Below are 14,750 nucleotides of genomic sequence, written 5' to 3'. Positions count from 1 at the left end.
CTCCTGAAACACTTTTTGCACTTCAAGGCTGCGGATGGCAAGTAAATGTATCCTCCTCACTTCTTAGAAAGTAAAGGCTGGGAATACAACATTAATTGACTTACAATTGATATATAAATTGACTTACAAAGTTGACTTACAAATTTTTTTTTTTAAAAAGGCGAGGTCCTGGTGAAGCTGACTTAAGGGTACTGGATGCCATTTTGCAACAAATATGAGGTCCTTGCTCATTTTTATTCCTAAATAATTGTGTGCACAATATAGTTGTACATCGTTTAGTGCCTCCTAATCAGATTGTGGTTTTGGCATGCAAGACCCCAGAATGTAATGAATTTAACTAATCAATTGCCACTTCTGAATGTGCATTGCAGGTCCTGTTGACATTCGACCCTGTTCTGGTGGAGAAGGTTGCTCAGCTGCTGCTGCAGGTCATGGAGGAGAACCCAGCCGTGCAGCAGCTTTATGCCACAGGCTTCTTCTACTTTGTGCTCCTCTACACTGGGTCTAACCTGCTGACAATCGGTGAACTGCTACACCGGGCCCACACATGCCAAGCACACCGCTTCGACGAAGTACGTAGCAGTCTATTACACCTCCCCCTATTAACATGGACTACCAAAATTTATGTAAGCCATAATGAAATGAAGTGTTACTTGTGTACTTGTGTAGCACGAGGTTCTTTGAAGGTCTATGAAACAATTTTGAATGTTGTGCTGAAGAAAGAGCCTGGTTTAATTGGCCCTTGCGACTTAACCGCTGACTCGCTTGCACTCGGGACTCTTGCACAGATAGCATTTCACAATGTGATGCTGTGCTTTGGACGCTGCTTGCCTGATCTGTCCAAAACACAAAGACCTACCTAAATGTCTCTGGCAACATTGGATGACGAAAAAAATGTAGATACAGTCGAACCAACTTATAACAATATTCAAATGTGAAGAAAATTTATTGTTGTAACTGGGTTGCACAAAAAAATGAGAGAAACATAGACAGATTTTAATTAAAAAAAAGTAAAGTGGAAAGCATTACCGGTTTTAACAATACTCGTATGGAACAATGAGTAGCTGTAGCACCGGGAACTTTTGTGTGTGTTCTATGGTAAAATGAGCTGCTTACTACAGTGTTCCTTAGCTGCATTATTGGCTATGACAATTAAATGTGGCTACTGGGTGCCTGCACTGAACGCAATATCCTGGAAAAGAAGGAACACCACAGCAAAACTCATCTCTTGATAACTGTCAATGGTAATGCAATTAGAATTCTAACAATGTAGCGACACCATATTTCTGAAGTCACATTTATTTAACGACTGTAGTGGTCATGCAGAGACCTCCGCTGCTTCAGCTATATGCTACATGTGAAGGTGAAGGTGAAAGTTTATTTGCTTCGATTACAGAAACTATTTGAGTATCATCCCACATTGCTCTGGCACTCACTTGCAAAGGTCACCCATGAGCTTGGAGGCATGACGACTGTTTGACGCCGATGCAGTGATGACAATAGAATGATGAAGCAATGACGTCAATCGAACGAAAAAGATAGTGTGATGATTATGCCATTACAACAATCAGATAATGATTCTTAAATGATGATGATGGTAAAATGACAGCTTGATGATGATGATATGAGGGCACTGGAATGACAATGAGTGTATGAAGAAGATAATGTGGCGATGACGGCATGATGACAACTAGACAACAAAGCTGGCATGGTGATGATAACACGACCATGGTGGCATGGCAACGGCGGTATGACATTGGATGCATGATAGCAACTGTCTGATGACGACGCAGTGATGTCAGTGGCATAATCACAGTTGGATGACGATAGCATGATTATTACGACAGAATGACGAAGAAGGAATGATGTCAATGGAACGACAAAGGCGTTATGATGACTACGGCATGATGATGACAGTGGGATGACGTTACTGAAGTGATGACGATTGTAAAAGGACAGTGTGGCAACAACTGTATGACGACAGTAGTGTGGTTATGACTGTGACGACTACATGTGCCGAGAGTCGGATGAAGTTAAAATGACTATGTTGGAATGGCTGCAATGATATCATGATGGTGGTTCAACAATGATTGCATGACATCAGCTGTGTGATGGTGACCCAATGATGATAAATGCATGACAATGGTATGAAGACAATGGGATGACGACGAGTGTAGGACAAGAATTGTGTGATGACTGTGTCGTAAAGCCTATATGATAGTGATGGCATGATGACGTCCTCAAGATGAGAGTCGGATGATGAAGCTGTAGTGACGACACTGGAATGACGACAGCATCGCAATAGTAATGCGACAATGAATGCATGACAATAGTCGGATGATGAAGTTAGAATGACGACGAAGGAATGAATACGATGACTGTAAGGCGACAACACGATGATGGAATGACAATGTAAGGACAATGCGATGCCGACTGGTGTATGACGACAATGATGTGACGACGACTGTATCACAATGTACACAGTTGTCGACCGATCAATCGGAGATCAATAATCTGGATATGCTCGGTAATCACCAACAATGGCCCGATAGATTTAACGCGTAAACATGGCCAATATTTCTGACAGCCACCAGCTCTACATTCGATTGTCTGAAGAAGGCATCACAATGGCATGACAAGAGTCTGATCATGAAGCTGGAATGATAACAGAAAAACCACGCCGGCATCACGAGCACGAGCACATACTAATAGCCCAGGCTTGTAGACAACTTAGGTCATTGGGTCGGTGTAAGTAGACAGATATAGACAGACTGACTGACTGCGACTGACTGCGACTGACTGTGACTGACTGACTTAGAACGGCTGAAGTAAGCAAGGGAACTCTTTTCGCTATGAATGTCGACGTTGGTGCGATTAGCAAAGTGTCGACACAACATATTGCCACCACAGGGATGCGTCACGTGCGGCGTATATGCCAGCCGGGCTATTCTCTTGTGCTTCCCTTTAGACATGCTGCATCGTTCATCGGCGCTGCCACAAAGTCCAAGCATAACGCTTGTGGGCTGAATTTTGTGAGCTGAATGTGAAGTCTGTGATGACTATAGTGCTGTGAAGAATGAGCTCAATTCGAGGACTTCCAATGTGAATGCAATAGTTGCTTAATCATAGTCATTTTTAGCTGCGTAAATGTGGCTTTAATACAATAAAGTGTGTTCCAGAGATTGACATTTTTGAAGGAAGTTTCCCAACTTCAAAGTCGTTAAGGGTTGCCAATTTTCAGTCATGTTGCCAAGAAAAAGTAGTGGGTCACTAAAATAGAATTTGTGGTAAGCGGTCATAAAAGTAGCTAAATCCAGTGATGAAATGCAAGATTGCCTTGAGGGAGTAGCACAGTTTGCACGGGAAAGTAGCTCTGGCGTACTAGCCATGTCCGCCATGATGCCGCTGGGGTGTTGGTTCCCGGAGAACAATCTTGGCAAATGGCCGTCGCTATGCATGAGCTGGGGGACGACGCACAGGTAGGCACCTCGATCCTCACAATATACTGGTGATAGAGTGATAGGTGAAGCAGAAAAATAGAAGGCACAGCTCCCTACATTTCTGAAGATGCAAGAGAACTGGGGAAATCACAGAACATGTGTGTAAGGTGACCATCACTATCGTTATTAGTCACTGAATTTGTATACCTTGATTGCAGTTGGTTCACACCCTATTTTTCTTTTGTCTTGTTTCTTTTAGTATTGCCTTCTTTCTGCATGTTTCACTTATGAGATGTGTAAGCATTTCATGCTTTAAGTAAGCAAGCTTTAGTAACGGCTTCTCCTGTCTTGGGGGCTCCGTTCTGTCTTTGTCATAGCATGTAGATAAATACCAGAATGCACATGGTTTGATGCAGCTTTTGTTTGACATTACGAGTGATGTGTTTTCCTGGTAGATTTACTAGCTGGAGTATTGCCACGTGCTGCCTTCTTGCAGGGTAGCTCACTGACACAGCGCAGTATTCTGGGCCCTCTGCTACCAGAAGCCATGGTGTGCTACCTCGAGAACCACGGAGCGGCCAAGTTTGCCGAGATCTTCCTGGGCGAGTTTGACACGCCCGAGGCCATCTGGAACGCGGAGATGAGGTATGGCCACAGAAATGACGGCCCACTGTAAAAGCGGTGCCTGTGCACGTACTTCCTATTATATCTGGACATGTCTGCACACCAGGTGATGAGGTTTTTTTGTCTTTTGTTGCAGCTAGAGCGGTAACCACATGCAAATGCTGGTTAGGACCAAATTGGCCTACAGTTTAACCCGCTTGTAATGTCTCCACCTAGAGTGATTTCTCACCTGGTACAAACAGCCTGTTATCGAAATATTTTTGCAAGAAGCTGAGCTGGCAATTTCAGGGGTCAGGCTCTGCTAGGCATTACTGCCTCCCACGTGTCAGGTACTATAGTGCAAAATCCATTAAAATTGAACGAACTCACTATTTTTTCATCTTTTTGATGTTGAAATGCAGCTCAGCTTTCTTTATCATTGCTTGACATTAATTTACAAATTATAAATGGAACATGTTATGTCATTGGAGTTGATACCATACATTCAGTGAAAGCACCAATTTCATCGTTTGTTTACATCATTTTCTTGCTTATGAAAGCCTTGGTGTTGGAAAGAGCAACACGTTGGAGCACTAATCAATTGTTTTAGCATCACTTGTGGTACATTTGGCTGGCCGCTTTAGAGTGCTCTGGAGGGCTTTACATTTGGCTGGCAAGCTCACTTATTCATAGCCAAGTGCTCTAGCTCAGAGTGCTCAGAAGTGCTCCCATCCTTATTCTAGGATCGTGAACAAAATGCACTCGAGTTCCAGTTGCGTGGCTGTTGCATTTTCGTTGCTGGCGCAACATCTCCCGTGGCAGGAGCTCGGTAATGGGCAGTAGCGGGAGTAATGCCATTACGAAGGCCATGTCCACCATGCTTGTTTAAAACAAAAGCAGTGCTGATGTGTTTGTTTGCCGCCTACTACAGCTCTACTGGGTTGCTTTTCGTTAATCTCGAACTCACTGTCTTTGGCTCCGATCTCGAGCAGGCTCATTGTTGCAATCCTAGTCTGAGAGAGAGAATGTGATTGTGGAAAAAAGAGGTACTATTTTCTGCAACCTCTTAAGGAGCACGGTTCAGTGCCTTGGGGAAGGGAAGGGGACATACAGACGAAAGCAGAGGCAGAAGGCTATCACGGTCACAGGTCCCATGGTTGACAGCAGCAGGCATTCAGACAGCACATCTACAGGTTAGATATCAGCCCTGCGTCCTTCAGGAACCTAAGGAGATGCTTGAAGGCGGAGCTATGGTGCTTGCCAGGAAGCAGAAGTTGCCAGGGCAGGCCTAGGCATCGAAACAATGTTGAGAGAGATGTCACTAACCTGCCCTTGGGATAGGTGGGGCAGAAGCAGAGTAGATGTTCGATTTTATCAGCCTCACTGCACGCTGAGTGGGCTGGGGATGGAGCCAGGCACTTGCTGTACCTCTCGAATACTGTCCTGGAGCAGCCAATGCAAAGGCACAGCAGCAGAGACTGCTCCAGCCTCGTGAGGCCTTGTTAAACCGAGTCTAAACATAGCAGGAACCAGTCGAATGTAATATTGGTACAGTTAAAGCTCGATATAACAAATTTCAATGTAACGAAATTCTTGATATAACGAAATATTTAACTTTTCATAACCTCTTTTCCATCGAACACTATGTAATTAGAACCTCAATATAACGAAGTGTGTTTGTATGCGATTTCAATATAATGAAATTTCGCTTCCGCCGCAGAGGAATGCCAAGACAATAAATGGAAACTTCTGCAGAGGCACATGGTCAAATGATTGAATTACAAGCAGCTGCTTGCAAACACACTTCTGAAATCGCGTGCAGTGTGACAAGAGTGACCGCCGAAGTGAAGCCACATCATGTTCTATGTAAAGTCTAAGTGCAATAAGATTCTATCGCACCCCGCACACTTTGTGCTTAGGCACGAGTGAAAGTCTGCGAGGGTGAGAAAGAAAGATGGTGGCTTCATGCGCGAGTGCCGCCTCTCTGCGTGAGCAAAGGGAAAGAGGGGGAGGGGAGCGAGCTCGCAGTAATGCGATCAAGCGCGCGCGAGGGCCGGGGAGGGGGATGGTGCGCGTTGTGATTTCTGGTGTGCGTCTCGACTGTAGATGCACATAGCTGTAAGCGGGGCTGAGCGTAAACACAGCTGCATAACCTGCTTTAGAGGTAATCTACCACGTGTGCAAAGAGTGGGTGTGCCGAAATGGTGTGCCATCGTGTAGGCTGTCTTCTCATGCGTTTAGTATTGAACAATGCGTAATCTCGAATTTCTGTGACCCGTTGAAATGACAGGCAGACAAAGTATTCGCTCCCCACTGCTGGTGCTTTTCATGATAGCATCGTCGGACGATGCTATCAGCTGCGGGGGCAGACTGCACGGGAAAGCGTGGCTGGCTTTGTTTAATTCGTACCGCCTATGTGAAGATATCGTCGACATGGCATGAAACCATGTCATTCGTCGCGGACTCCCAAATGTATCAAAGTGAATTGTTTTCTTATTCAAATTTGCTTTTTTCGATTGCCTGATAATTTCAAAAATTCTGCGGCACCTTTCCGTGTAAGAAAAATCCATCGGCAACTGTACTTATTTGCATAAAAGGTCGAATTTCAACATAATGAAGCAAATTGCTGATTTTAGCTATTTCGTTATATCGAGTTTTAACTCTATTTGCCTTTGGTTAAACAGGATTCAACAGAGTGTTCCCTTAGAATTCGCTTTTGGTGTCCTTTTCCAACTGGCCTGCATTATCTGAAGAGGAATATATGGTGCTCACTGCAGGCGCTTCATGATGGGCAAGATTGCGAGCCACATTGGGGACTTCACACCGCGACTCAAGTCCAACACACGCGCCCAATACGACTACTGCCCGATCCCACCAGTGCGCTATCCGCAGCTGCAGAATGAGCTCTTCTGCAACATCTTCTACTTGCGGCACCTGTGCGACACCCAGCGCTTCCCAGACTGGCCCATCAAGGACCCCGTGAGTTGAAGTCAATAGTGCTGGCTGTAATACTGCTTTGAAGAAGAAAGTGCCATATGTAGGATACCTGGGGGTATCACTTGGAGGTTGGGTTCTGAGCATGCACTGTTGAATTTCATTAGGATGGTAAGGTTGAAATTCATCATCAATACTAGAAGGTGCAGCAGTAGGCAACAACTCAAAAACAGCCACAGTTTTGGAAATTAGGCACCTGTCTTTTTCCTGTCTGTTCTTGTACTTTAAACTATTCGTGGTATATTTCAGCATAGCAGTTTTAAAGGAGCACAGGTGGCATGATGCGAGATCGCAATTTTGCATTAGTAGCTGTTTCATTGATGTTAAAGAGCAGCACTTGCCTTTGTTTAGTCTGGTGAATTATTTTTTAAAAACTTAATTTGCATTTAGTTTGGTGGAAAAATGTTAGCTACTAGCGGAGAAAGCAAAGTAACAAAGTTTCCTTCCTTGAAGTTTATGCCCAAAGAAAAGCACCATCACATTTCGATGTGTTCAATTGCTTTCCAAATTTTGTGACATTGTAAGAAGTTCGTGCAGGAATTTTGAGCCCGTCTTTTGTCTTGGCTTCTTTTCTGTCTTACCACTTACAAAGACGTTGCTCATGATAAGACTGACATACCTGGTGTTCTGAAAGTGTTATTTACCAATCCTGCCCAACCTAACATTGCTATTTATTGTCTCTTTAACAGTTACTATATCCAGCTTTCATGGCACCTGCCCTTACTATGGAACTCTCCCTAAAACTCAACACGTCCTTCACGCCCCGCATGACCAAATACACCTAGGTAGTTTTAATCTCGTTGCCCACTGATTTTCTGTCAAAATGTGTAACATAAAATTTATTATTTTATTAAATTCCGGAGTATCACGTGCCAAAACCACCATCCAAATACAGCTAAACCTCGATATAACAAAGTATTTAACTTTTCGTAACCTCTCGTCCATACAACACCATTCATTTAGAGCCTCAATGTAACAAACTATATTTGTATGCAATTTCAATGGAACAAAATTTTGCTTACGCCACAAAGAAATGCCGAGACAATAAATGCAAACTTCCGCGCGGATGCATATGGTCAAATAATCGAATTACAAGCAACTGCTTGTAAACGCACTTCTCGAATTGTGTGCGGTGCGACAAGAGCGACCCGCCGAAGTGACGCCGCATCATACATTCTGTGTAAAGTCCAAGTGCAATAAAGTACTATCGCAGCTCGCACACTTTGTGCTTTATGTGCGAATGAAAGTGTGCAAGGGTTAGACAAGAAAGACTGTGCCGCCTTTCGCGTGAGCAAAGGGAAAGAGGGGAAATGGAGCTTTCTGTGCGGTAATGCGACCAAACGCACGCGAAGGCCGGCCGGGGGAGGGAGGGGAGGGTAAGTTGGCGCTTCGCAATTGCTGGTGCGCATATCGGCTGTGGCTGCACATGGCTGTAAGTGCTGCTGAGTGCATATGCAGCCGCGCATCCTGCTTTAGAGGTAAGCCACCGCTTTGGGCAAAGAGTGGGCGTGCCGAGAGGGCGTGGCATCATGTTAGCTGTCTTCCCGCGCATTTAATGTAGGAGGTTGTGTAATCTCAAGTTTCGGTGGCCCGTTGGAGCGAGAGACAGACGAATCATTTGCTCCCAGCTGCCGGCGCTTTTCATGATAGCATCGTCCCAGTGCAGGCCATGCTATCAGCCGCGGGGGCGGAGTGCACACAAAAGCGTGGCTGGCTTCGCTTAATTCGTACCGCCTGTGTAAAGATATCGTCGACGTGGCATGAAACCGTATCATCCGTTGCCAACTCCCGAATTCATCAAAATGAATTGTTTTCTCAAATTTGCTTTTTTTTATTTCCCGATAGTTCGGAAAATTCTGCGGCCCCTTTGCTTGTCAGAAAAAAATCAATCGACAGCTGCAGTTATTTGCATCAAAAGTCGAATTTCAGTACAACGAAATTTTGATATAGCGAAGCAAATTGCAGATTTTGTATAGTTCGTTATATTGAGGTTTAACTGTATGTGGCACATCGTCGTGAGCAAATCCTGATGAATTCGGGTCGTCCGGGGTTCCTTTACATGCACCTAAATCTAAATACACAGATGTTTTTGCATTTCACACCCATCGAAATGACTGCACCCGGTACCTTAAGCTTTGCAGCACAACGCCGTAGCCACTAAGCTACTGCGGCAAGTAAAATCTCCAACTGAACTTATAACACAGTGGACAGATGTTTAAAGTGCTGGGGGAAGCTCTCAAAGCTTCAAGTATGTTCACATTGTCACGTGCTTAGCTTCTGTGTCAACCTGGTACGTTAATTTTGAAATCTTTTGAAGTCCAAAATTATTTTTGGTTGTCCAGGGGTTTGACTTATGTGGCTGTGCTTATGAAGGTCTATGGCATGGCTTGTATAATGCAGGTAGCGCTACTGCGAGATGTGCTCGAGCGATGGCGACAGGAGCTGGATCGCAAACCGCCGGCGCTTTCCATGGAGGAGGCCTGCGCAACCTTGGGCGTCACACAGGAGCAGAGGTCAGCAATTGCCATTACCACCGCGCTCCGTAAACTCCTGAGTAACGGCACAAAAAAATTTCTATCTTTCAATCAGTAGCATTTTAATTCGTGCTGCACAGAATAGGAAATAAAATGTCGGAATTAGCCAAATCTTGACTTATCAAGGGAACAGAGCCAATGTTTATTGCACCAGCATGCCCTTGCCGAGTGACCACATTTGGTGCCCTCACTCACACATTGCATGAAATCTGTGCAAGAACTGCAATTTTTCTTGGTGTTGGTAAGTTATCCAGCACTCGTAGGCTTTTAAGAGAAACTGCATGCAAGTGCTCCAGATTGGCGAGGGCCTTGTGGCCTTTTTCTTTCGCAAAGCAGCAGTAGAAGCCTGCATACCTGCGCAGATTTCTCAATTTATATACGTCTACTACTACTATAAACTGTAAAAACACTTACATAATACAGACCCAAATGTAATTCGCCGATATTTGGAGACAATAAAAATAGGAAAAAAGGAGTTTTGATTGGCATAAAGCACTAGCAAGGAAAACTTACTTACAATGGGAATGAACAGTTCAGTGACTTTAAACATCCAATGGGAAAGCTACTTGTTCCATATCAACAAGTCAGATTCGAATCTACATATGATTAGTAATTATTGCTTAAACATAAATTCTGTGTTCCCTCTCTTAGCTCACCATAGTACTGCTGTGTCTCACACCAGTCTCGTGTTTGAAACTGTATCGGTGGGGCTAAATATGGGATGGCAGCAGCGGACAGAGCACTATGAGGATAAGTGAAAAGTGTGACAACTTGTTATCTGTAGTGAGCATAATATGCCTTGTTATTGTTTTTGATTCACGTGCCTTTGCATTGATGCATACAGCCCTTGTGGTGAATTTAACATTACCTTTATCTATGTTTAACCAAGTAACTCAAAGTAGCTTTAGGGCCCCCTTTAGTTTTATCTAGATTAACTCAAGCTAACTTCCTTTTTTTTTCTCTGCTAAGGTCAAGGTAATGGAAATGTTCTGTGTTAACCCTTTCACCCCTAAGCCCTACCTGTGCTCATTTAGTTTGCATCAATCCTGCCAAGAACGAACCTTACTTTCATGGTGTACTTTGCGTTTCTCTGCAGTAACAAGTCATGCGCATCAGCTCGTTCCACTAATAACTGCTCATTGCTTATCATTTTATAGTTTACATTTGTTTTGCTGTCATGAGTGCAGAGAACTTTATCGCAGACTTTTGTATATGTTAAAAAAAACTCCGTGCTGACATCTTGGTAAATGTTTTTATTGGAATCAAGGGTTGATAAACCGTGCAATGAATACATATTTCACAGAGAATATTTCATGAGAAAATTGTCTAAATAAGAAAGATTTTGGAAATTTAGCTTTTCCAGGAGAGAACCTGGGAGTTAAAAGCATTGAGCATCTGTGTGAACATGTGTGTGTGCACCAGGTTTCTTAATCTTTTGCTCATTGGCTGGGCAGGTCAGATGACTCAGTTATTCGGCGTGCCTACTTTCGACTTGCTCAAAAGTATCACCCTGACAAGAACCCAGAAGGAAGGGTAAGCATTAGACTTTCTCACTTACCATTGCTTGCTTTTTCTTGCATGTCAGCTTTGGAAAATACGACTGCAGCTACTTTTAAAATTTGCATTGTGTGCTGATGTTTCCTCATTACAAAATAAGACCACATAACTGGTGCTCGCACGCCATGCTTCAGTTTCATTTACAAGACCACATCTTTGTCAAGCTGTTAAGCATATTCACTAACTGCTAAATGTACTGTTAAGCATATTCACAAACAGCTAAATGTACTTATTTTATCATAACCATAGCGAGTATTAATGCTAATGATGGTTTTCCACTACCAGCTTTCATGTGTGTCGCCTTAATTTTATTTAATTTTGTCTTTACATGTATTTTGTGTCGTGACAGCATTTTGGGCTGTTAATTTCCTGGGACTGCTTTAAAACTCTCCTTGACATACTTGCTGATGTTTTTCCTAAGCATACAGTGCTAAAATGAGGCTTAAAAGAGGTTATAACCCTGCAGTGGTAACATAGACTGTGGAAGCTCACACCTTGCACAAAAGGCAATTATGTGCCGACCCCTAAAAGGAAAGGATAAGCATGGCGATATCAGAAGATTGGTAATGTATCAGAAAGGCAGTTTGGTGTATTGGAAGTGCCTTGTAACTGAAATGGCGGTTGTGTATTGTTATAAGAAAGGTATGTTATACCGGGTGATAACATTACACCATAGCTAACTGTTGCCTTTCCAAGTGACTTGAAGATTTGTCAAGCACGTTCTTTACTTTTGGAAATCCTCGGCGCATGCACACACACGCAGTCTGCATTCCGTCCCGCTGCACCGCGCGCAGCTTTCTCCGCCGATTGCTTCACTCACTCAGTTCGTTGTTGCGCGCTCCCCGCGTGCCGACCGCGCACACACGCCTTCCATGTTCTCCCTCCCCACCACACACCATTGCCTACCGTCCCGTGCCTGCAACTCTACGCCACCTGGCATTGGCCTGGTATCCTTACAGATTTCAACTGACCTTTTTAAGTTTGCGCACTAAACACTTGCCCTTTTAATTGGGTGTAGTGCTGACAGGAGTGAACTTGTACTGCACTCAGTGTTAACACAGCTTGTCACATGACACTTTTTTTATTCCTGAAGGGCATAAACACTTATGCCTCTTCGAATAAAATGAAAACCTTTTGTTTTCATCAGGGAGCAAAAAGGTATATTTTGTTCTCCAGTTTAATGTAACGCAATGCTTAAATGGGGAGTTTCTACCGTCAGAGCCAGCCACACATTATAAACACTTGACATATCTTTAGTGTGTTGCTACTTCGCTTCTGCACACCTCTCCTACATTGTATGATAATAGCGCGGTAACGTTGGCTGAAATGTGTTCCATGTGACCATTAATTAAATCTGATACCCCACGTTATACATGGTGGCAATTACAGCAATGTGATTATTGTCCAGTATGTGATGGGATGTTCTGACATTGGGTGACTGCACGCTGAAAACATGTTGGAAATGTGTCTCATGAATGACAAATCAGTTTTGTGGAAAACCCACAAAGTGATTGAAGCTTTATTAAAGGGAAAAATTATTATGTATGCTTGCATTCAATGCCAGAGAGGCATTGGTGCCAGGTTCCTCTTCAACTGTAAAGCTTTCTTTCCAAAACATCCAGGTGGGTTTCCTTTGTAGCTTTGGGATACTTTCTGGTGGGTGACAACTTTCCCCTTTCATGTGTTTTATGTAGTTGGCAATTTTGTGTTCATCATCATCATCAGCGGCAGCAGCAGCTTATTTTATGTCCACTGCGGGACTAAGGCCTCTCCCTGCAATCTCCAATTACCTACCCCTGTCCTGCGCCAACAGATTCCAACTAGAGCACGCGAATTTCTTGATTTCATCGCCCCACCTAGTCTTCTGCCGTCCTCAGTTGCAATTCCCTTCTCTTGGCACCCATTCTATTACCCTAATGGCCTACCGGTTATCTAACTTGTGCATTACATGACGTGCCCAGCTCCATTTTTTTCCTTATGCCAATTAGGTATCAGCCCTTTGCTCTCTGATCCAAACCACTCTCTTTCTGTCTCTTAATGTTATGCCTAGACTTCTTCGTTCCATTGCTCATTATGCGGTTTTTAACTTGTTCTCGAGCTTCTTTGTCAGTCTCCAAGTTTCTGCCCCATGTTTCATCACTGGTGAAATGCACCGACTGTACACCTTCCTTTTTAATGATAATGGTAAGTTTCCAGTCAGGAACTGACAATGTCTGTCGTATGCGCTCCAACCCATTTTTCTTCTTCTGTGAATTTCCTTCTTGTGATCAGGGTTCCCGGTGAGTAATTGATCTAGGTAAACATACTCCTTCACAGACTCTAGAGGCTGACTGGCAATCCTGAACTCGTGTTCTCTTGCCTGGCTATTCATGATTATCTTTGTCTTCTGCATATTAATCTTCAACCTCACTCTTACTCTCTCTGTTAAGGTCCTCAATCATCTCAATCATCAACTACTCATATTTAAACACATTATGGTCTCACTTTTTCTATTACTGATCCCATACTTGAGCCGCACTTCTTTTCAAAAGGTATCTGTTATCATCTCTATATTCCTGAGCAGTGGTGTACTTTGCAGCTTGGATCTTGTTTCATTTTTTTTTTATGCCAAGTACTGAGCGATGAGTAATGCATTCTTCATTTGGATGGGACCCACAGGAGCAGTTCGAGAAGGTCAACAAGGCGTACGAGCTGCTCTCTGACAAGACTCAACGCTGCTTTGATGGGCCCGACCCGATCAACCTTCAGTTGCTGCTCAAGACACAGGCCATTCTCTTCAGCCGGCATGCTAAAGGTCTGTTTCCCCACATGGCAAGACGTCTTCTTAGAAGGCATCAGGCATATGTCCTACACCAGAGGTGGCCAAACATATATCCCGTGAGCCTCGAGAAAGAACTATTCCATTGAAGAGCCGTACCAAGCATGGGCATTGCATATTTTGCTACCGTTGACTGTGCTTCCAATGTCTTTTGACAGTTCCCATCTTTACTAAGAAACAGTCACTGACTGAGTTTCTAAGAATGGCTAATAACAAACATGTCATGAAGCATGTTTATCTGTAGCTCAGCAAGAAATTTAACGCAATATAGAGTGCACAAAATGCAAAAAGGAGCCTTATACAGTAGTACCTGGTAAAGTGGCCCTTACAGTCTGTCTGATTGGCTGTGATACATAGATCAACCCACAGAGAACCACACTTTGGCCCTCAATGTCCTACACATTCAGCTGTGTCCTGGAATGATCTTACCTACTGTAAGATTAACTGCAAATTAAATGTAGCAAGGACTAGACCATCCCTAGATTTTTTAGACAAATTTTACATCTAAGCTAAATTGTTTCAACATGAAGTACCTATGTATAGTTTACTGGATTGAACAGATTCAAATTCTCGAAATTTGTGGAAGCTAACAAGTCATGGTAGCCACCTGCTGCTCACTGTTAGCAAGCTTCAAATGGACATTGTCTGGCCTCGTGAGGTGCATGGCAGTTAATTCTTAATAACAGCTTCATAGATGACAGTCCAGAATGGCTGCCATGCTTCTGCAGTCGAACCTACCTTTAACAGTATTCAAGTGCTGAGGATGTTCCATTGCTATAACCGATAATTGTTATAGCTGGGTTG

General features: G+C 43.6%; 1 protein-coding gene across 1 annotated transcript in view; it reads left to right on the top strand.

Annotated features, from left to right (window-relative positions):
- Rme-8 (receptor mediated endocytosis 8) overlaps positions 1–14,750 on the top strand; it is a 187,602-nt gene that overhangs the window by 110,697 nt on the left and 62,155 nt on the right. Inside the window, exons 24-29 of the mRNA XM_075695386.1 lie at positions 372–572; positions 3,937–4,085; positions 6,821–7,022; positions 9,438–9,550; positions 11,026–11,104; positions 13,787–13,922. Of these exons, the coding sequence (XP_075551501.1) occupies positions 372–572; positions 3,937–4,085; positions 6,821–7,022; positions 9,438–9,550; positions 11,026–11,104; positions 13,787–13,922 (880 nt within the window). The remainder of the gene's footprint in view (positions 1–371; positions 573–3,936; positions 4,086–6,820; positions 7,023–9,437; positions 9,551–11,025; positions 11,105–13,786; positions 13,923–14,750) is intronic.

Source organism: Dermacentor variabilis, chromosome 6, assembly GCF_050947875.1.
Source record: "Dermacentor variabilis isolate Ectoservices chromosome 6, ASM5094787v1, whole genome shotgun sequence".
NCBI classification, from domain to species: Eukaryota; Metazoa; Arthropoda; class Arachnida; order Ixodida; family Ixodidae; genus Dermacentor; species Dermacentor variabilis.
Note: the sequence above shows the minus strand (reverse complement) of the source record. Positions and strands in the feature narration are given on the sequence as shown.